The sequence below is a fragment of the Sus scrofa genome, chromosome 4 (assembly GCF_054392235.1).
Source record: "Sus scrofa isolate SSC_HxYL_T2T_F1_AM1 chromosome 4, Sscrofa_HxYL_maternal_Yorkshire_Landrace_v2.0, whole genome shotgun sequence".
NCBI lineage: Eukaryota > Metazoa > Chordata > Mammalia > Artiodactyla > Suidae > Sus > Sus scrofa.
Window position 1 is genome coordinate 19,369,340 of NC_139386.1, and position 23,399 is coordinate 19,392,738.

At 39.9% G+C, this 23,399-nt stretch overlaps 1 protein-coding gene across 3 annotated transcripts in view; it reads left to right on the forward strand.

Moving 5' to 3' along the window:
• The window catches only part of TAF2 (TATA-box binding protein associated factor 2), a 113,498-nt gene extending 96,727 nt beyond the window's left edge, over positions 1-16,771 (forward strand). For all 3 annotated transcript variants that reach the window (XM_085021801.1, XM_085021783.1, XM_085021788.1), the window contains one exon: positions 14,122-16,771. In XM_085021801.1, coding sequence (XP_084877927.1) covers positions 14,122-14,253 — 132 coding nt within the window. In that variant the 3' untranslated portion in view covers positions 14,254-16,771. The remainder of the gene's footprint in view (positions 1-14,121) is intronic.
• Positions 16,772-23,399: the final 6,628 nt, after the last annotated feature.

A 23,399-nucleotide genomic window follows, 5' to 3' on the forward strand; every position in this document is an offset into this window, starting at 1 on the left:
TCTTCCCCAACTTACCATGGGTCATGTCCTGATAAGCACATCCTTAAGTGGTAAAGATTGTTAAGAAGAAAATGAATTTAGCCTATTGAACATCATCGCTTAGTCTAACCAATCTTAAAGTGCCCAGACCACTTCTCTTAGCCTGCAGTTGGGCCAAACCATCTCATACAAAGCCTATCTGCAGTAGTGAATATCAAATGTAATTTATTGACTACTGAACTGAAAGTGGGAAACAGAATGTTTGTGTGGATATGGAATGGTTGTAAAGATGCTGTAGTCACGTGGCTGACTGGGAGCTGGGGCTCCCTGCTGCCGCCCAGAATCACAAGAGTATCATACTGCGTATCACTAGCTCGAGAAAAGATCAAAATTCAAAATTTGAAATATGGTTTCTTCTGAATGCATATGACTTTTGCACCAACATAAAGTCAAAAAGTCATAAACTGAGCCATTGAAAGTTGGGGACTTTAAGTTAGGCCATGAGGGGAGAGGGAAGCCTTACCAAGCTCTCTTCTCCAATTACAGATATGCTCTAAAATTTTTAACTGCATGTTTTCTAAAACTCTTAGGTCCTGCCTGTAATCCTATGCCAGGGAGCCCTCTTACCCTTGAACTCCAGTGTCTAAGAAGTCTGAACAGGACTGAGGGAAAAATGTCAGGACTGACCCTGTGACTCTGAAGTGTAACTCTGTGCACATCAAGTGAGAAAAATTAGGATGAGGGAGTGAATTTTTTTTTCCTTAGTCACACCTGCAGCGTGCAGAAGTTTCTGGGCCAGGGATTGGATCCATGCCATGGCAGTGACCTGAGTCACTTGTAGTGACAACACTGGATCCTTAACCCACTCAGCCACAAAGGGAAGTCCGGGGAGTGAAATTTTAATAAAACTTGTTCCTTTTACTTGGGGAATAAGTTATCTCCATCTTAGTTGCTTGGTGTTTTGGGGGTTTTTTTGTTGCTTTTTTTTTTAGAACTCATTTATTTCAAACATTTAAAATTTTTACTTTAAATGCAAAATAGCTGTTAAAAAGAAAAAAAAATCACTGAAAAAGTTGCTTGGTGTTGAAAAGTCTTTTTATGAAATGATGAAAGTGGTAGGTGGTTTGTTAGTTGGCTGGTAGGTTATCGATTGTCATTTTAATATTCCTACTTGGCGAGGTCAGAGTTGATAATCCTTGAATTCCCCACATCTAGCAACCACTGCCTTCTGTACTTTGCAGACATAATTGTGTCTCCATGGAGCTTATCTTCCGCTCTTTCACCCTATTGGAGGAAGTAAAGCCAGTAATACTCTTCTCATTTTATGGTTGAGCAAACAGACGTGGAACCATGTGTTCTACATTTTCTATTAATGTAATACAGACTTGTCCTGGCATTGATTAAAAATCTGCTCTCTAGACACCTCTGTACACAGTAATTATATGCATAGAGTTATATATGAGGTCACTAGACCTCACATGTTCCTTACACCTTGCAAATATGGGACCAAGTCCTTTCATGCAGTAGGGGAGGCATCATTCTTTAACTATTGTGGTTTTAATTAGTAATGGTTAAGTTTTTCTTAACTGAAAAATAGAGATGTCTATTTTCCTGGCGAAAACTTCTAACATCTTTTAAATATCTTGCTTTGTGGGGACACTTCACACATCAGGTTTTGATTCTCATACAGTTGTTTTCCATTCCAAGAGGAGCCAGCTATTACCCTAAAAGGTCAGTATTTGGTTTCCATGTTTAATCAAACAGTTGAGCTTCATGACTATTTTTCTATTAAATGCAGAGGGGTTTTTTTTGTTGCCCTTGTTCAATACAGATGTCTCGCTGCATCTTAGGTGATTGCCTAGTGATCCAGAAAACTTAACACAACAGCTGGCTACTTCTTCACTTCTATTTCCACTTATCCCTGCAGGGGCTTCAGCCGAGGCATACCTTACCAGGTCTATGAGGGAAAAAATATGTGAATCTTAAGTAAAGGTACAAAAAGTAATGCAGAAGTGGGAGTTCCCACTGTGGCACAGTGAGTTAGGGATCTGGTATTGTGTCTGCAGTGGTGCGGGTCACTGCTGAGGCGCTAGTTCAGTCCCTGGCCTGGAGCAGTGGATTAAAGAATCCAGCATTGCTGTAGCTGTGGTGTAGGTCACAGCTGCCCCAGAACTTCCATGTGCTGTGGATGGGGCAAAAAAAAAAAAAAAAAAAAGACTTAATTTGGGAGCCATGGAACCTGTTAAACCCTTCTACCCACTTGTCCTAATGTCTCTTTACATTGTCACTGCTCAGGCTTTGGAGTCCACAAGGCTGCCTTTGAATCTCGTCTCTGATGTAACACACGTTTAGGTGCTCAACCCTGTGCTCATTCTCCCCTTCTCTTGCTTACAGAACCCAAAATTTGTGTGGGCGAGAATGGGTCTTCTATAGATTTACTTTTCAAGCTTCACTTGCAGCTCGAGGGGGCTTATATGAAAGCGTTCTGGCCATGTGAGCCATAAATAGAAATCTGCCGCGGTTGTTCCACGCTTTCCTGATCGAAAGGGGGCCCCTGTGGTGGGTACCCCCTTCTGCTCTCTTTCCTGAACACTGACATGATGTCTGGAACGGCCCCAGCTGTATCATGTGCTCCTGTAGAAAAGGCTGAAAGCATCACAGATACCAGCCCTGACATTGTTAGAAAGCTAAACCAACATCTGCACTCACCATTTTCCAGACTGTCAATTCTGTAGAAGAATAAACCCTTGTTTGTTTTAGTCTCTCGATGGTCAGGTATTCCTTTACTTGCAACTGAATACATTCCTGACTGCCACAGGAAGTACCATTCTTACCTCAAAGGAAACCGAGGCTCAGAAGTTAAAATAACTTGTCTGATTTACACAGATAAATTGACGGTCATTGATGGAACTGGAATTCAGACCCCACAACACTGAGGTATTAAACACGTATCTTATGATTGCTGGAGGAATGAAATGCAGGTACTTATAGAAAGTGTTTTAGTCTAGCGTGGTGCTCAGTGTGTATTACATGCTCATTTAAGTGTTAAAACCTTGCCCATAGTCACACCTCCATGTTAATGCTTAACAACATAACGTGACTCTCAGGTTTAGATTGTCATGAAGTTGTTTTCTATTCTGAAAGGAGTCAACTTGTATCCTACAAGGTCAGTATTTTGTTCCCATGCTTAACTGAACAATCCAGCTTCATGGCTGTCGTAGGTGGCCAGTGAGTTTGTTCAATGAGTGAATGAATAATTTTCTTAAAGAAAATTCTCCAATTTTGGAGGTTACCATAAGCATTTTTGGTAGTAAAACCAAATTAAAAAAATATATATCAAGTTCCTGTCATGGCTCAGTGGAAATGAATCTGACTAGCATCCATGAGGATGCAGGTTCAATCCCCGGCTTTGCTCAGTCAGTTAAGGATCCAGTGTCGCCATGAGCAGTAGTATAGGTTGCAGATGAGGCTTGGATCCCACGTTGCTGTGGCTGTGGGCTAGCGGCTACAGCTCCAATTCAACTCCTAGCTAGGAACTTCCATATGCTGTGGGTGCGGCTCTAAAAGGACAAAAAAAAAAAAAAAAAAAATTGGCATAGTATAAAGTTTCAGTGCAAGTTCTAGGAACTAGTCTGGTTGGGTTCGAATCTAGCCTCCACCACTGACTGATGAGCTGTGTGACATTAGGCAAGTCATTTGACCTTTCTGTGCCTTGGGTGCTTTATCTATTAGATAGGGATAATAATAATTATCCAGATTGTCTCAAAGTAATGTTAGAATTAATTGAAATAATACACGTAAAACAGTAAAACAGTTTTTTAAATGCCTGGCATATGTACTCAACAGATGTTAGTTTTTATAACAATTATTAATTATTTTTATTAATCCCTATGTACCGTGCCAAAAGTAGTTCCAATTAATTAAGCCATATTGAAAACAAAATTCCTATGTAGTGGATGCATAAATCCAAGTGTGGATTATTGGTGACTTAATCCACATTCAAATATAATAGGGTCAGAATAAAAACTTGGGGGTCTTAGCATGGTAGTCAGTACCTACATGCTTGTTTTCTTTCATAAAATATATTAATTTTAAGTGTTGGTGTTTGCCTTTTCACAACACTAAAAAGTAAAAAGTGTATTCTTAACAAATTATAAAATGTCATTCCCACTTGGTTCCCTCTCCCCATTTCTGTTTTCAGATTTGCACATGGTTAGTTGAGAGGAGTCAAGTCCACTTGATCAGAAAAAAAGAGCATCTTTCTACCTTATTGGCAGTTATTAATACAACTTAAAAGCTAAACAGTCAACAACAATGACAACAAAAACTAGCAATTGTAATGTTAGCTTACGGAATTCTATTTTTTATTTTATCATTTGTTTTTCTTTTTTGGCTGCCTCGCAACATATGGAATTCCTAGGGCAGGGATCAGATCCGAGCCGCAGTTGCCACCTAAGCTGCACTTTAACTTACTCTGCCAGACTGGGATCGACCTGTGTCCCAGTGCTCCCAAGATGCTGCTGATCCCATTGTGCCATTGTGGGAACTCCCAGAAGGCTATTTTTTAAAAGGGACTAAAACTTCTGGAAAGGTGTGAAGAGATATGCAGACCCATTCTTCATTGAACCATAAGTGGTGAAAATGATTTTTAAAAAAATACAACCATTAAATTCTCTGGAAATTATCCTAAGAGTGTATAGCAAATGGAGAAATATTTATTCAGCAAAATCTACTAACTATGTAAAACTAGTGAGAATAAATGGCAGTTGAATCATACCCTTTCCCTCCCTGTATCTCCCCACTAGATGAGCTTGAAGGAAACTCTACCCCAGGCAGGTGTGGGCAAAAAGACAGCTCGCATTCCCCTCCATTCCCAGTCAAGGGACATAGTGTTTCACCAAAGAACATGCCGACAACCCCATTTCTAATCCCATCCAACTTCAACTTACAGAAGCTAAGTTCTTGGTGAGTGCCAACTGTGAGTTTGGCTACTTCTCTCCTCCATCTAGCTCCCACTCTTGGGGTGGAGGCCTTACCCTAGGCTTGACAGTCTGAAAATAATGCAGCACTGATTATTCTCACCCCAGCTAACTCATGGGGTGAAGAGTCCCTGCCAGGAAGCAAGCTGATAAGGCCAGTGGCTAATGCCTCACCCCAGATCTCTGCTCATGAAGCAGAGGTGTCACTCCAGGGGAAGATGTTCACTATGAAAGATTTTGCCAAGGTGGGGAAATGCAGCCAAAAAGAACAAAGAGCTCTGAAGTTCTCCCCTAAAAGAGGTGACTTTATTTGAAACAGAGTTTAAGGGGAAGTTCAAGCCTAAGGGCACCTTTAAAACAAAGGAGGTTTGATGTTAAAAAATTAAGAGGGCTTGGTAGTTCTGAAAGCATCAAGCTAAACCATAGCCCAGTTAGTTTACTAGAGAGAATCAGGAAAAGAGACAGTTTCTAAGAGTCTTTCTGATGTGAGGGGAAAGCCTCAAAGACTTGCCTCAAATTACCCATGTCTGAATTTAATTAGATAAAACTGAGGAGCAATTTATGACCCAGGGCATTGTCAAAAAGAATGGAAGAGTCGTATGCAATCAGTGGAGCCTAACAGCCAAGTGTGATACAAAAGAGACAGACAACAGAAAGATCAGAGGAAAAGAAGGTCAAAGAGCCTTGCTAGAGCCATTGTCACCCCAGGATAACTGTTCATGCCAAGGCCTCACACTTTGAGGGGTGGGAAAGGAGAATTAGATTTCATTAAAGCAATGTAGCTGAGCCACTAAACAAATAAACAAGTGCACACATGTGCACAAAGCCCCAGAAAGAGGGAAGAGAGATCAGTATCCAAAATTGCTGTTATATATTACCTAAAATGTCGCATTAAAAAAAAAAGAGAGAGACAAGACATGGAAAGAAATAGGAAAGTATGACTCATACATAGAAGAAAAGCAGTGAATATTACCTGTGAGGGGAGCTAGACCTCAAATTTAACAAAGACTTCAAAGAAGCTGTTATAAATATGTTCAAAGAACTAAAGAAACATACTTAGGGAAGTAAAGGAAGCTATGATGACAATATCTCATCAAACTAAGAATATCAATAAAGAGAAATTATAAAAATGAGCAAATGGAAACTCTGGAGCTGAAAAATATAACAAAGGAAAAACTTACTGGAGGGAACAATGTATTTGAAAGAATCAGTGAAATCAAAGTTAGATTGATAGAGACTTTGCAATCTAAAGGACAGAAAACAAAAAGAATGAAGAAAAATGAACAGAGGCCTCAGAGAAATGTCAAACACCATTATGTATAACAACGTACACATAATGGGAATACCAGAAGAGGAGGAGAGAGACAGAAGGGAACAGAAAATATTATCAAAAGAAATAATGGCTGGAAACACCCCAAATATGATGAAAATCAGCCTATATATCTCAGAAACTCTATGGATTGTAAGCAGGATAAACACAAAGAGATCCACAAAGAGACACATCCCAGTAAAAATATTGAAATACAAAGACAAAGAGAAAATTTTGAAAGCAGCAGGAGAAAAAGGACTCAGCACATCTAAAGGAATCCCACTAAGGCCAGTATCTGACTTCTCGGAAACAATGAGGGAAAGAAGGCAGTGGCATGACATATTTGGAGTGTTGAAGAATAAAAACTACTAACCAGCAATCTTATATTCAGCAAAGCTATATTTCACAAATGAAGACAAGACAGTTCTAGGTTAAAACAGAGAATTTGTTGCTAGCAGACCTACCCTATTAGTAATAATAAAGCAAATTATTGAGGCTGAAAGAAGGTGACTGCAGATGATAATATGAACCCTTATAAAAAGAAACAACACTGATAAAAGTAATTATGTAATTATAAAAGACAATATAAATGCATATTTCTCCCTCTTTCTATTAACTGATTCAAAAAGCAATTACTAGGCCTGAAACATACAGAAATATATCTTACATTAGAGCACAATGGAAGTAGGTAGGAATAAAGCTGTATGGAAGTAAGGAAATAATATCAGATCATAATTTGAATCTATAGGAACAAATGAAGAGAACCAGGACTCATAAATAAAAATGAATATATCAAACTCTATAAATATGCACTTTCTTTCATTTTTCAGTTTCTTTAATAGACATAAGATTATATTATGGCATTTTAACAATATATATTGTTTTCTATATATGTGTGTATGTATATGGATATGTAATATATATAACAACAATTGCACAACAAAGGTGAATAGGAAACAGGTATAGGAGTAATGTTTCTATAATTCACTGAAATTAAGTTAATTGAAATCTACCCTAGTTTTTTTGTGGTTTTTTTTTGTTTGTTTTTTGTTTGGTCTTTTTTTTTTTTTTTTTTTTTTTGTCTTTTTGCTATTTCTTGGGCCACTCCCGCGGCATATGGAGGTTGCCAGGCTAGGGGTCTAATCAGAGCTGTAGCCACCGGCCTACACCAGAGCCACAGCAACTCGGGATCCGAGCTAGTCTGCAACCTACACCATAGCTCACGGCAATGCCGGATCGTTAACCCACTGAGCAAGGCCAGGGATCAAACCTGCAACCTCATGGTTCCTAGTCGGATTCGTTAACCACTGTGCCACGACGGGAACTTCTGTTTGGTCTTTTTAGGGCTGTACTCACAGCATATGGAGGTTCCCAGGCTAGGGGTTGAATTGGAGGTGTAGCCACTGACCTAGGCCACAGCCACAGCAATGCAGAATCAGAGCCACATCTGTGACCTACACCACAGCTCACGGCAATACCACTGAGTGAAAACAGGGATTGAAACTGCGTTCTCATGGATACTAGATAGATTTGTTTCCACTGAGCCACAGTGGGAACTCCTAACCTAGGTTTTGATGTTAAGATGTATATGGTAAATTCTAAAGCAAACACTAAGAAAATAACTCAAAATATAGTGAAGACAATGAAAGGGAATAAAATGTTACACTCTTTTTTTTTTTTTTTTTTTTTTTTTTTTGTCTTTTTAGGGCTATACCTGTGGCATATGGAAGTCCCAGGCTAGGGGTTGAATCAGAGCTGTGGCTGCTGGCTTATGCCACAGCCATAGCAATGCCAGATCCAAGCTGTATCTGCGACCTACACCACAGCTCATGGCAACGCTGGATCCTTAACCCACTGAGCAAGGCCAGGGATCAAACCTGCATCCTCTAAAATGTTTCTTTTCTTAATGTAAAAGAAAGCCATAAAAGGAGGAATAAAGAAATAAAAATGGAATGAGACGTAGAAAACACAAAGTAAAATGGCAGATGTACATTCAACTATATCAATAATAAAACTAAATGTGAATAGGTTAAACAGTCTGGTCAAAAGGCAGAGGTGTCACACTGGATTAAAATTAAAAAAAAAAAATCCAACAATATACCGCCTCTAGGAGACACAGTTTAGATTCAAAGATAGAAATGGATTCAAAATAAAAGGATGGATAAAGGTATATTATGCAAACAGCAAGGATAAAAAAGCTGGAATCAAAAGAGCTGAGTGGCTATACAAATATTAGACAAAAGAGATTTTAAAACAAAGTCTCTGTTACCAGAGATAAAGAGAGACATTTTATAATGATAAAAGGTTCAATCCATCGGGAAGATACAGCAGTTATAAATGTATATGTACCTAACAACAGAGCACAAGGATATATGAAGCAAAAATGAAGAACTGAAGGGAGAATTGGACAATTCAGTGGTAATAGCTGGAGATGTAAATATCCCACTCTCAATAATGCATAGAGCCACTAGGTAGAAGATAAAGAAATAAAGACTTGAACAACACTATAAACCATCTACATCTAATGACTATCCTTGGAACATTACACCTAATAAAAGCAGAATACATATTCTTCTCAAGTGCACATGGAACATTCTCCAGGATAGATCATATATTCAACCATAAAACAGCCACAATACATTCATAAGGTTGGAATTCATACAAAGTATGTTTTCTGAACACAGTGAAGTTAAATTAGAAATCCGTAAACACGAAGAACTTTGGAAATCCACAAATTGGTGGAAACTAAATAACAAACTCCCAAATAATCAATGGGTCAAAGAGTAAATCACAAGGCAATTTAGAAAATACTGTGAGATGAATGAAAATGGAGGCTCACATATCAAAACTTATGGGATACAGCTAAACATTGCTTGGAGGAAAATTTATATCTATAAATGCTGATATAAAAAAGAACTCATCAATAATTTCATCTAAACTCAAATCAGCATAAAGAAGGAAATAAAGATTGGAACATCAATTAAGGGGAAAATAGAAAAACAATAGAGAAAAATCAAATTAAACGTTGGCTCTTTACAAAGATCAACAAAGTCGATGAATTTTTAGCTGGACTGACAAAGGGGATAAAACTTCAAATTACTAAAATCAAAAATAAAAGAAAAGCTGTTACTACCAAGCTCCCAGAAATGAAAAGGATTGTGAATATCGAAAACATTATGCTAAATGAAAGAAACCATTTACAAAAGACCACATGTTGTATGATTTCATTTAAATTACATATCCAGAAAAGGCAAATCTCTATATAAAGAAAGTTGATTAGTGGTTGCCTTGGGCTGGGTTGGGGCACGGGGAAGATGAGCCACTGCTAATGGATGCAGTTTCTTTCTGTACTGATGAAAATATTCAAAATTGATAGTGATGATGGTTGCATAATTCTGAATACATTAAAAGCTATTGAATCTTTATTTTTTGAAGTTTTATTGAAGTATAGTTGATTTACAATGTTGTGATAATTTCTGCTCTTCAACAGCGTGATTCAGTTATACATATACACATCCATTCTTTTTTAAATTCTTTTCCCATAAAGATTATCACAGAATATTGGGTAGAGTTCCCTGTGCAATATATATATTGACTCTGTTGGCCAGTCATTCCATATACCACAGTGTGCATATGCCAATCCCAAACCCTGAATCCATCCCTCCCCCTGACCTGTCCTCTCTGGTAACCATAAGTTTGTTTTCAAAGTTTGTAAGTCTGTTTCTGTTCTGCAGATATTTCATTTGCATCTCTTTTTTTAGATTACACATATGTGATATTGTATGATGTTTGTCTTTCACTAACGAAGATGTGTTACATATATATGATGGTATATTACTCAGCCATAAAAAAACTTTAAAAAAGAATGAAATAATGCCATTTGTAGCAACATGGAGGGACCTGGAAATTATCATAATAAGTGAAGTTAGTGAATCTTACTCTTTAAATGAGTGAAGTATATGATATGTGAAAATATTTCAATAAAGTCATTATTAAAAGGGGAGGGGTGCTAAGAGAATTATACCTGTCAGCTTACAAAGATAATTATGGGGAAAAGCTAGAGAAGTATTTGTTAATAGATGGGATCATAAACTAGGAAAGGAAGAAGATTAGCAATATGCAGAATAGGAGGCTTTTGGTAGAGAAGGTACGTGGTTGGAAATGTGACAAGTAGAAAAAGAGAGTTGAGGAGTGGGAGGGAGGATAATGGATGTTAGGGATTTGAGGAAATGCAAAATATTCTCCTACAGCACTTGCAAATGATCACCTGCTTGCAGTGCTTTAAGTTGCATGTCTTCCTCTTTGCAAACTAGAAAAATTCATATTTGATTTAACATCTACTTATGTCCCAGAAGGCAAACTTACTGTTCAATGCTTTAATGCAGCCAGTTGGAATAATGGTTGCCTAGTCTCTGTGATTGCACGAGATCTTGCTTTTCCTCAAGGAGAGAAAGTCCTGGAAATTTGATAACCTCAAACCATTTTCATGCAAAGATGAACCAAGATTTTAAAAACTCCTGTGTTGCAATATGAATTTTAAAATTATAAATCAAGAAGTTCCTATTGTGGCTCAGTGGGTTAAGAACCTGACATAGTGTCCCTGAGGATGAGAATTCGATCCCTGGCCTCTCTCAGTGGGTTAAGGATCCAGCGTTGCTGCAAGCCATGGCATAGGTCACAGATGCAGCTTGGATCTGATGTAGCTGTGGCTGTGGTGTAGGCTGGCAGCTGCAGCTCCTATTTGACCCCTAGCCTGGGAACTTCCATATGCTGCAGGCACAGTTGTAAAAAGAAAAAAATATATAAATCAAAAAAATTATAAAATTATAAAAATTATAATTAGAAGTCAAAGTATATTCCTATGATTTGACCTTTATTGAAATTTATTTAAAGTAAAGGCATTGGTCTGCTCTTCTGGGGTGGTTTTGCTTTAAAAACTGTTCAGCAATTCCATTTTTGTGAATTCTGTTCTAATTGAGTCAGCTGAACAGTGATCGTGTATACTTAATTCCTTTAGTTTTGTAGTTTCCACTTCCAAGGGGACTTGATTTGTTTGATTGATATGTTCCAAAGGAAATGGAAGAGTAATTTAAACCCTTTATCACAAAGCGGTGATTAAAGAAAATCATGGGGACATGTTTACAAGCCTTGGTTTAATATAATCATTACCATACATTGAGTAGTGAGATAAGTGCTGGGGGTATGAAGATGTGAAGGTGAATGAGATAGGATAGTCCTTTGTCCACAAGGAAATTGTCATCTCAAGGGATGGGTTGTCCTGGAAACAAGTACTTTCAATAAAATGTGGTTGTTGGATGGAAGCCGGGATGCTCTGTGACAAAGAAGAGGGCGCCAGACAGTTAGTGGTGGGAGGGGATAGTGGAAAAGAGAGCTTAGTCAGGTAGAGCTTTTCAAAGGAGGACAAGCCAGATTTCAAAAATGTGTGAGGAATTCCCTGGTGGCATTGTCGGTTAAGATCTGATGTTATCACTGCTGCGGCTCAGGTCACTGCTGTGGCACGAGTTCAGACCTTGGCCTGGGAATTTCCACATGCTGCAGATGCAGCCCAAATTAACGTGTATGATGCAGAAACATACACACTTTCCTTTTCCTTTAATATACACATTAATCTTTATTGTACAACAAATAACATTTTAGAACAATTTTTAAAGAAATCATTCCAGTGATATACATTTTAGTCAGGAATTTCAAAACAAGGGACAGACATCCTACAAAAAACAACTTAAGCAAAAGATGGGCATGAGATGTCAGGCTTCAGCAACACTTGGACTAAAGAACTTAAATGATGTCATCTCTCCACCCTGTGGTTCTGCTTGCTTTTGTGTGTTGGCCTCATTTCCTCCTTTTGCAGATAGGGCTTATGACATGGACCTGAGGCAAAACGGATTCACGAATTCCCAGCTTAGCAACCCCAATTAAAAAGCTTTTCTCTTCTACCACTAGCATTCAATTCTCAGAGGAAGTCCTATGTAGCAATGCTCACCCATTCCAGGCCCTACTTGGATCATGTGCTCATCCCTGGACCAATCAATCGGCCAAAAGGATAGGGTATGGAGGACTCATCAGCCTGAGTCACATTTGCACATCTGGTAGAGGAAACACTGTCTAGGCTGAATCACCAGAACCCAGAAATGGTGTAGGGTGAGGACGTTTCTTAAGGGTAAAGAAGAGTTCCTTGAACAGAAGAAGAGAGCAGATTAAAATAGCTACCTATAGTAAAGACTGCTATTTATCCTTCAATATCTATTCTTCCCTTTCTCATTAAATTACCACCCCTAGTGTTCTAGCTATGTATGTGTCCACTCAGGACAAAGGCATGTTTCTGACTCATTTGCAGCCAGGTGTGGCATTTGACTAAAGCTGGAAGTGAATGAATGTATGTTGGATTGTTGTGTGCCAACTTCTGAAAATCTTTTTTAAAAAATAGCTGTTCAGAGAAGAATCCAACCAGCATCCATGAGGATGCCAGTTTGATCCCTGGCCTTACTAAGTGGGTCGGGGATCCAGCAATGCCGTGAGCTCTGGTATAGGTCACAGACGTGGCTCAGATCCCGCGTTGCTGTGGCTGTGGTGTGGGCTGGCAGCTGCAGCTCTGAATCGACCCCAACCCTGGAAACTTCCATGTGCTGCAGGTGCGGCCCTAAAAAAAGTAAAAAAATTAAAAAATGGCTCTTATGTACCCTTTGGCTCACTTTTCTCCTTAGATTTTTCCTCCCTTTCTTTTGGAATGAAGACATGATGGCTGACTCTCTACCTGCCATATTGAACAAATAAGCAAGGGCTACACCCTAGATTCCCTAAAAATCTAGTGAAGTGGAGCTGCCATACCTTCTCTGGACTACTTCTTTCCAAATGTTTAGGTTAAAGAGAAATAAATGTCTGCCTTGCTTAAAGCACTGTGTTTGACAAACACACATCACAATTCTCTTCAGAGCAATTTAATACTTTCTACCTAAGAAAGTTGCTTCCTCCAACCTGAGTTATGGTCTTAAGTCTGAATAAATAGTGCAGCGCAGTTATTTATTTAGTCAACAAATATTCCTTGAGACCTACTATGTGCCAGTTCTGAGCATCTGGGGAGGCAACAGGAAACTAAACTGTTTGGTCGTCCAAGAATCTTACATTTTAGAGGAGACAGAGAAGGGAAAGAATAGATACACAATTTATAAATGGTGTTAACATGCTAAGAAAACTGAAGCATGGTTAAGGAGACAGGACATGGAAGTGCTAGCTAGTATTATTCCATGTACGACGGTATAGGGGAACAGCTCTCTGATGAAACATTTGAACAGTGACCTGAATGAGTGGAAGGAGTCATGGTTAATTTTAAGTGTCAGCTTGATTTGGTCACGGGATCCCAGATGTTTGGTTAAACATTATGTGTGACTGTGAGAGAGCTGTGGATGAGGTTAACATTTGAATCAGTAGACAGTAAAGCAGACTGCCCTCCCTAATGTCGGCACAGCTTTATCCAACTCATTGTGTAAAATAAAAGGCTGCATAAGAAAGAATTCTCTCTCTCTCTCTCTCTACCTGGCTGTCTTCTAGTTGGGACATCAGATTTCTCTTGTCTTTTTTTTTTTTTTTCCTGCTTTTTAGGGCCACACCTGTGGCATATGGAGTTGAATTGGAGCTGGAACCGATACCTTATGCTACAGTCACAGCAACAAGGGCTCCGAGCTGTATCTGCAACCTATACCACATCTCACGGCAATGCCAGATCCTTAACCGACTGAGTGAGGTCAGGGATGGAACCCGAATCCTCATGGATATGAGTCAGATTCATTATTGCTGAGCCACAATAGGAACTCCCAGATTTCTCTTGTCTTTCAGACTCGGACTGGAATGTACAACATCAGCTCTCCTTGGTCTCCAGATCTTGGACTTCTCAGCCTCCATAATCACGTGAGCCAATTCCTTAGAGTAGATCTCTTTTCAGCAAGGGAAAAAACAGAAGGCGAATAAGTTTAGAGCAGTGTTTCTCAAACATTTTGGTCTCAGGATACTGCTGCACTCCTAAAAAGTATGGCAGATCCCCAAGAGCTTTGGTTATATGGATTCTATCGATTTTTGTCATATTAGTAGTTAAAAATGAGAAACTTTTAAAGCATTCATATTGATTCATTTAAAATTATAAAGTAAACATATCACATGTTAATATAAGTAATACTTTTATGAAAATAACTATATTTTACAAAAAAAGTAATGAGCAGGGTAACATCATTTTGCATTTTTTGCAAATCTCTTCAATGTCTGGCTTGCTAGAGGGCAGCTGGATTCTTATAGCTGCTTCTGCACCGTGTGAGTTGTAGTTATGTTGTTTCGGTTTTAGCATGTGAAGAAAATCACGCCTTACACAGATACATGGTTGGAAAATAGAGGAGTATTTTAACCTCTTCAGATATTTGTGGTTATTCTTCTTTGATGTGACATCAAATCTCAGCAGGTGATAGTCTTTTACAGGGTAGTTGCAATGTGGGATCTGAAACTATTTCAACAAAGTGTTTTTTCTCTGTACCCCCATGAGAAAATAGGCATGAAAACAAACATGTTAGGATAAAAATAATCTGGACCTCCAGACCCCCAAAAGGGTGTCAGGAACTGCCGTTTGAGAACCATCCCTTTTGAGCATAGTAATTGAGGAAATGATGGGCGAAGGTGTCATCAGAGAGTACATGTCAGGCTGTGATGACGATCTGGAAATTTATTCTGAGTAAAATGTGAAAGTCCTTGTAGGGTTTTGAGTGGAGAAGTGACTTAGTTTAACGTTTAAGAAGTTCACTCTCTGTGAATAGACTGCAGGGCATGTGGGTGAAACGGGCCAGCTAGGAGACAGTTGCAGTCATCCAGGTGAGACGTGACAGTTTGGACACAGAGGACAAAGTAGAGGTGGTCTGGCTTGCCAGAAAAACAGCTCCGAAACAATAGAAATGGAAGCCTACTTTTGCCCGATGTCATTTTGCCACTGTATGAACGTTGATTAAATGCATTTAAGCAAAAATCTGTATTTCCCTTTGTGATGCTTCTGATCATTTACAAAGGCTTTTTTTTTTTTTTTTGGCTATTTTAGGGCCGCACCCTTGGCATTTGGAGGTTCCCAGGTTAGGGGTTGAATTGGAGCTGTAGCCACCAGCCTTTGCCACAGCCACAGCAACGCGGAATCTGAGCTGATTCTGCAGCTTACACCACAGCTCATGGCAATTCCAGATCCTTAAGCCATTGAGCAAAGCCAGGGATTGAACCTTTATCCTTATGGATCCTAGTTGGGTTCGTTACCGGTTAGCCACAACGGGAATGCCACAAAGGCTCTTGATGTCTCAAGAAATCAAAGTATGTCAGAGCATGAAAGAACCTTTGTCAATCATTTCTAAATTATTCTCTAAGGAGTCATAGGGTCTCTATGAAGATAGTATGCCAGTAATTATAGAAATTAAATCTGTAGGGTAGCTCTTCAAGGTCCTCATCTCTGCCTCACCCTGAGCATCTTCACCTTCATCTGTTTTATTAATAGATTCTTTAAAAGATTTTATTTAGGGAAAGCATTCTGGGGATTAAAAAAAAAATCTGTGAATCACCCATGGCACTCTTCTTGGCGGAGTCAAAGTTCAGCCTCAGAGTCCTTCTTGACATAGTGTTCCACTCGTCTACTAGCAACAGGCCAGAATTGTCACTTCAGATGAATAATACTTGCTATTCCTCAGATGAGTCCAAATTCGGTACCTCATCACACAACCATCGGTTCATTTCAGTGCCCGTCAGTCTGACTTTACTAGTTTCTACTTCACACCCAGCCTGCTTTCATGGCTGTGTAGCTTTCAGCCATGGAGAGATCATATAATGATCAAGCTAAAGACATATTTGTAGAGTGTAAGGGGTTGACAACTCAAATGCCTTTAGAGGACAAGTGAGCAGCAGGCAGAGTAGAGGCTAAGTGGGAAGACAGGTGGGCTCAGAAGTGTGGATGTCTTGATTAAAGCATTCAAATTCAAAGTTTTTAAAAATTCTGCCAAACAGTAAGTCAACAAAACAAAAACATTCCCCAAGCTTTATGGACTTTTTTCCCCTTTGGAAATCTCAAATGGGTCTAACTTGTCCATTCTTCAGAGGTGCCATGACTTGAGAGATTGCTCAGCTTGAGGATTTGGCGCTTCGATTTTAGAGTCAGACTGACCTGGTCTGTTTCCTATGACCACTGTTGACTAGATGTGTGATCCTGGAAATAATGACTTCTGTAAGCCTCCATTTCCTCACCTCCACATCCACAGGAAGCATATGGCCCAGGGCCTGGCACATCAAGTGCTCGATAAATGTAGCTGTTTGCGTTGCTGTTGGATAAGGTCACATACAACTAGTTTGCTGCAAAGCTGGAAGATTCCCCATGGTCCTGAGATTATACATTGAGAAAGTCTATGACCAACTTCCAGTCTCTGTGTACGTGTGCGCATTACTGGATGGTGCTGCTACAACAGAAAGAAGAACAAAATTTGAAAAAGAGGAGACCTGGACAAGGGTATGAATTAAGGGGTGGTTTGTGGCATGACACAAGCTTCCCTTAGCCTGATGTTTCTTAGGAGCATCTGTTTTGCCTTAAGCATGGGGTCCCTTTAGGGAATGTTTTTAAAGGAAGTTGATCTTTGCTCAGGTTTCCCCCAATGCTGCCATGTGGTTCGGCAGAGGCCAGTGGCATTCAGAGTTTGTGCACAGGCAGCTCGGCCTCCTGGGAGCACCGATTTACTGACAATGAACATGGACTGAATGGCTGTCAGGAGGGAACAATTTTCTGTCAATTCAAATCTAGAACAGATTTGAACTAATGCCCTGGAATTAAAAAGCCATCTTGCCTCTAGTTGAATAGGGAATGAAGTTTGCAAATGTAGTCTTAAGCATGTTGCTTAGATGGGTTTTATATTGCAGTATGCCCTTCTCAAGCATGTTAAACACTTTATGAATATCTGTTGGCTGTTTGGGTACAGTATGGATTTGATTAAATTTTATTCACAATTCTGGGGAAATGTTTTCCCTGACATATCCATGGAGTGTAGGTTTTCGGTACTTAAAAAGAAGTGCTTTTATAGAGGGTCCACTCCATCAATTCAGGGCCTTGGGTCATGCAAGCTAATCTCTCTCAATTAAATAATTTTTAACGTGTTTAAGGGCAGGAGGCGGCATGGTGTGATGGTAAGAGTATGGGCGTCGAAGTCAGGAGGACAAATCCCTGCTTTCTACTTTTTAGGTCACTTAAATCTCTCTGAATTCTCTTTCTTCATCTCTTAAATGGGCGTAATAACATCTCCTACTCAGGACAGGGCTTTTAGGAGATTTACACTGCTTAATGGATGTTGAGTACTTAGCTCAGTGTCTGGGAATTAGTGGGGGCTTCTCAACACCAGATCACCACCCTCTACTCTTTTACCAGCCTTTGACAAGCAAAGCTAATGAATCACGTTTGTACAGCCTGAATTGGCAGTGCACGCATTAGTGCCTTCAGTTTCAGAAGAGCCACCTTCAGTAGTTTTCTTATCATATGACAAGTGCCAAAAGGTAAGTCTAACATAATTGAGGGTAGCATCTTTTCCCTTTGCTGGGTTTTCCAGTGATCACTGATATTCTGCATTGGAAAAGAATAAAATTAAAAAAAAAAAAAAGAAAGAAACTGCAAAGGAAAACCATAACTGGTGATGCCAAACAGATCAGGCTTTTTTTTTTTTTTCCCACTGTACAGCAAGGGGGTCAGGTTCAGATCAGGCTTTGATTCACAGCTCTGGGAGGTAGATCCTGGGATGGGAGGCACCTTCAGCATGGGCTTAAGTCTCCTGAAAAACATTGAGAATTAGGGAAGTTTGAGGAGTTCCCATCATGGCCCAGCAGCAGTGAACCCGACTAGTATCCATGAGGACTCGGGTTTAATCCCTGGCCTCGCTCAGTGGGTTAAGGATCCACCGTGACCGTGAGCTCTGGTGTAGGTGCAGACATGGCTTGAATCCCGTGTTGCTATGGCTGTGATGTAGGCCGGCAGCTGCAGCTCTGATTTGACCCCTAGCCTGGGAACTTCCAAATGCCACAGATGCTGCCCTAAAAAGACAAAAAAAGAAAAGAAAAAAAAGAAAGAAAGGGAAGCTTGAGATCTCTGGTCAGATAGTAGAAATGCCAAAGGGCCAGGCACGGTGGCTTCCTCAGGGTTCCTGGGACCCAGACTGCCCTGGAGAAGCACCAGGGGCCTGGGGCCTGGCTTTCTGTGTTCATCTTTTCTGCTTGATGGGGCTGCACCTGCAGTGATTTGTGAGCTGGTACCTCTTTAACTACCCAGATTGGCCCTCAATTGTATCCCTCCCTCACCTGCTGAAATGTTCATAATTGCCCTAAGTGCCCACTTTTCTTTTGTGTGAAGGTGTTTCTTTAAACCAACCATCCCTTTGTCCCTCATTAAAAGAAAAATATTTCCAGGAGCGTTTCATAGTTCTTACCTCGTTTGCTGAGTCAGATTGCTGGTTTCCAGTGAGACAGTTTGCTGAGGGTGAAGATGAGGACACAGGTCTCATGAATTACAAAAGAGGAGGATATGGTACCTGCCACAGGATTCTGGAAGGTCTTTCAGCAAGTATGATTTAAGCACATCTATCACAAATCCTACCTAGACTGCTTATTAAGAATTCAGATTTCTCTGCCCCACCAAGTCAGGCTTTCAGGGACAAGACTGGGGAATCTGAGTGTTTAACAAACACTTGAGTGATTTGATCATAGTTTTGAGAGTCGCGGCCCTGGAGAATGTGTGTGGAGTTTTAAGCAGCCAAATGTATGATAGATTTACATAATTGACCCTGAAGACAAAATCCATGTACTTTTGACATTTTTGTTGAACATATCCTAGTGCTAGTTTTCCACCATGTGAGTGATGCCGGCACCAGCTGGCTGAGATGGAGAAGTGGGAGCAGAAGGAGGAATCATCTATCTCATCCCCTCTATATACTCATCCTTAGTCCCCGCTAACAAAAGCATCGCTCCCAGGTAGAAATACACAGGTCCTTTGACCCCAGTTGTGTTCAGTGGAGTACCACTCTGAGCGTACCTGAACTGTGTTGTTTGGAGCTTCAAAGCAGGGGAGGGGTGGGGGGAGAAAAAGCATTATTTAGTAGCTCCCCTACAAGATCATCAGTCCATGACAAAAAAATCTCCAGTGAGCGAGGATGGCCATAATCTGTTGTAACTCAGAAACGTGCTAAATCCCATTTCAATTTTGTAGGACCAGTTTGCATATTCCTTAAGTAGTGACCTTTTGTTTTGTTTTGTTGTTTTGGCAGAGCTGAAGGAAAACTATAATGGGGGTTATTTTCCATACTTTTACCATAAATTTTTATTTATCCAGCAGGAAAGAAAAAGAGCAGTAAATTGAATGTTCCGCTCTTAAGAAAGACACATGTAAGGAGGAAGGAAACTCACAAGGCTTTTAATGACATCATTTACAAAAGAAAGTCCTTAGAAACCCTCAGTGCTGCCAATAGGACTTGACTGGTTGGTGTCTGAAGGAAATTAATTGATTCCTGTTTTTGTGCATGAGTGGAAAGGGCATTAGACGTAATGAATAGTGCTTTTACCTTGACGCCTAGCCTCCAAACTTGCAAACAGAAATAAATGCCCTGAAGTATTTTCTGAGAGAACCAATTTAACTAGGTGAAGGGGTATCTCTGGTAGTCTTTGTTTCTGGTTGGAAAGGAAAGATTTTTGTATCTTAAAAACAGGGCGTTTTTTTTAGGAAAGTAGAAATGGAAGGATTTTTGTATCTTAAATTTTTTTTTTGTCTTTTTTTTTAGGGCCACACCTGCGGCATATGGAGGTTCCCAGGCTAGGGGTCTAATCAGATCTGCCAGCCTACACCACAGCTCACAGCAATGCTGGATTCTTAACCCACTAAGGGAGGCCAGGGATTGAACCTGCATCCTCATGGATACAAGTCAGATTTGTTTCTGTTGAGGGGAACTCCTTAAAACTTTTTTTAGTAAATTTTTTTACTACTTACAAAAATGCTGACGTTTGAATTGGGTAACTGCTCATGAATAGTTTGCCTGGATGACTCTTTACATTGTGGGCTTTCTTACAGTTGTTACTTCTACTTTTCAAATTAGTCAAATCAAGGTCATATCAAAGGCTGCACCATTTAATTTCATAATAGCTGTAAATGTATTGAGCATTTACTTTATGCCAAGCATTATACTATACTAGAAGTCTGATTTTATAAGAGATCAAAAGAGGTGGCATTCCAATTTTTATTTGTCAGATAAGGAAACTGAGACTTGAAGATGGCCAAAGTTAACCCTCCCCCTCAGTAAGCAGTGGAAGAGCTGAGACATGAAATTAGACCATGTGATTCCAAAGTATATGGAGTTAATACAAGTCTAAGCTCGTAGTTTACTACAGTACTTTGCTATGGGCACTCGCATGCACACCCACACGTGTGTGTGTGTGTGTGTGTGTGTGCGCGCGCGCGCGCGCGCACGTGCACAGGGACACACGCACACACACACACATACACACGGATGATTATTCCTTAGGGACCAAATATTCCTTTATTTCCTTTTATAGGGACCAAGTCCAAGAGAGAGAGGATGTTAGAAGCTGAAACAAAGATGTTGCCACTTGGGAAAATAGATCAGGGCTGTCAGCCTGCTGATACTGTTTCAGATCATTTTGGTGTTGCATTTTAGTTTTTTCTTTTGCCAACTCTGTATGTTCTTATGGGCAAGTGGTAATGTCCTTGATGCTGGGTCTTCTCATCTGTAAGATTGTGTTGGATCAAATAACCATTAAATTCTCTCAGTTTCTAACATTCTGTATGTATGGTTCCTGCTTTCAAGAAACTTGCAGTCTTGGAATTCTAAGTGTGGCTCAGCAAAAACGAACCCAGCTAGTATCCATGAGGACCTGGGTTTGATTCTTGGCCTTGGTCAGTGGGTTGGGGATCCAGCATTGCCATGAGCTGTGGTGTAGGTCACAGAATCGTTTCAGATCCTGCATTGCTGTGGCTGTAGAGTAGGCTGGCAGCTGTAGCTCTGATTTGACCCCTAGCCTGGGAAATATCCATGTGGTGCAGGTGCGGCCCTTAAAAAAAAGAAGAATATGCTTGTAGTCTTGAAGGCAGGTGTAAAAATGCAAGCAATCCATGATATGCAAACAGAAGTTCAAGTGATTGAGTCAAGTGAATGTCCTCAAATGGTCTTGAGCCAAGGAATGCATACAGATGACACAACGCTGGTGTCATCTGAAAAGATTTCCCAAGGGGATAAAACTTAAACTGGGCTTTTAAAAAATTCAGACCATTGGACTCACAAAAATTTACAGGTTGAATTCATGCTCTTTGTAATGAGTACTACAGGAGTACTGAAGTTGAAGAGTAGCCAGGATGGGTAGGGAAAAAGACAGAATCCTTGCCCTAGTGTAGTGTGGTTTTTTACTTCGCCGTACTCCTATTAACATGTCCTATACATTGGGGCTGACTTTATATCACGTCATTATCACTCACTCTTGGCACTTTCAAGTGGTCTGGAATCCTTGATGACACTTCTAGACTGTCATACCTGGCACAGTGCCTGCACTGACAATGCACTTAGCAAATAATTGGTTAAATGAATGTTGTTGTATTTTGGAAATGTTCATTCATCCATTTAAACAACAACAACAGCTTGATTGAACACTTGATGGTTCAAGCACTGCATGCAAGGATTACAGTGAGATAGATCCACAGTCCTGTGGAGATGTGTTCCTAAATGGCTGAAATGCAAAGAAGGGAAGAATTCCTTGAGGGAAATTTTGTAATTGAGACCCTTCCAATTCGGATTGACTAGAAGGAAGTGTGCAAGAATATTTTCAATTCAATAAAATATACAGAGAAGACACAGAATGGGCATTGTGGCCTCAAATAACTAGGAGTATTTTTTTTTTGGCCTATCAGTTCCTCAGCTCTCAAAGTGGATTAGTTCTCTTAGGCCCTGGATGTTGACTCATAAGTTTCCTCTATTATTCCAGCATCTTGTAAGGCTATATATAAGAGATTTAGATCACTTCATAGCTTTGGAGTAGAAGTGTGTCTAATTCTAGAAGAACCCAGAACATGTATGGAAAAGATATAATACAAGTGTTTGTTCTCATCACAGACTGAATAAGAACTCAGATGGAAATGCTGGCCTGAGATTGAGGGGGAGAGGAGAGGAGAATAATAAAAAAAAAAAAAAAAAAAAAAAAACAGGCTAGTTTTTTTCATTTTCATTTATCATCTCCCAGAGAAATAAACACAGAAAGTCCAGGCTGGTGATGATTCCATTTTTAAGTTAATTCATCCATTTTACAAACACAAATGGAGTGTTTATAATATCCAAGGCAATGTGCTAAGCTCAGAGACCCAGGGACTCATCATTTCTGTAAATCTGAGACAATGTTCAAAGTATATTAGTTTATTATAACTTCCATCACAAAGCACCATAAACTGAGTGAATTAAACAACAGAAGTTTATTTTTTCACAGTTCTAGAGGCTAGAAGTCTAAGATCAAGTTGTCAGTAGCAGTGTTTCTTAGGAGATCTTTCTCCTTGGCTTGCCAATGGCTGCCTTTCTGTGTCTTCACATGGTCTTTCCTCTGTGGTGCCTGTGTCCTAATCTCCTTTTCTTAAATGACACTGGTCATATTGGATTAGGGCCTATCCATATATCATCATTTGACCTTCTTTACGCCTTTAAAGTCCCTGTCTCCAAATAGTCACATTCCAGGTCCTAGGGGTTAGTGCTTCAACGTAATAAATTTTTTTTTTTTTTTTTTTTTTTTTTTTTTGTCTTTTGTGTTTTAGGACTGCATGCGTGGCATATGGAAGTTCCCAGGCTAGGGGTTGAATCGGAGCTGTAGCCACTAGCCTATGCCACAGCCATAGCAATGTGGGATCCAAGCCACATCTGCAACCTACATCACAGGTCACGGCAACGCCAGATCCTTAACCCACTGAACAAGGCCAGGGATTGAACCTGCGTCCTCATGGATGCTAGTTGGGTTCATGACAACCAATGACTCATGATGGGGACTACCAATATATGAAAGTTTTTTAATGATTTTTATTTTTCCATTATAGTTGG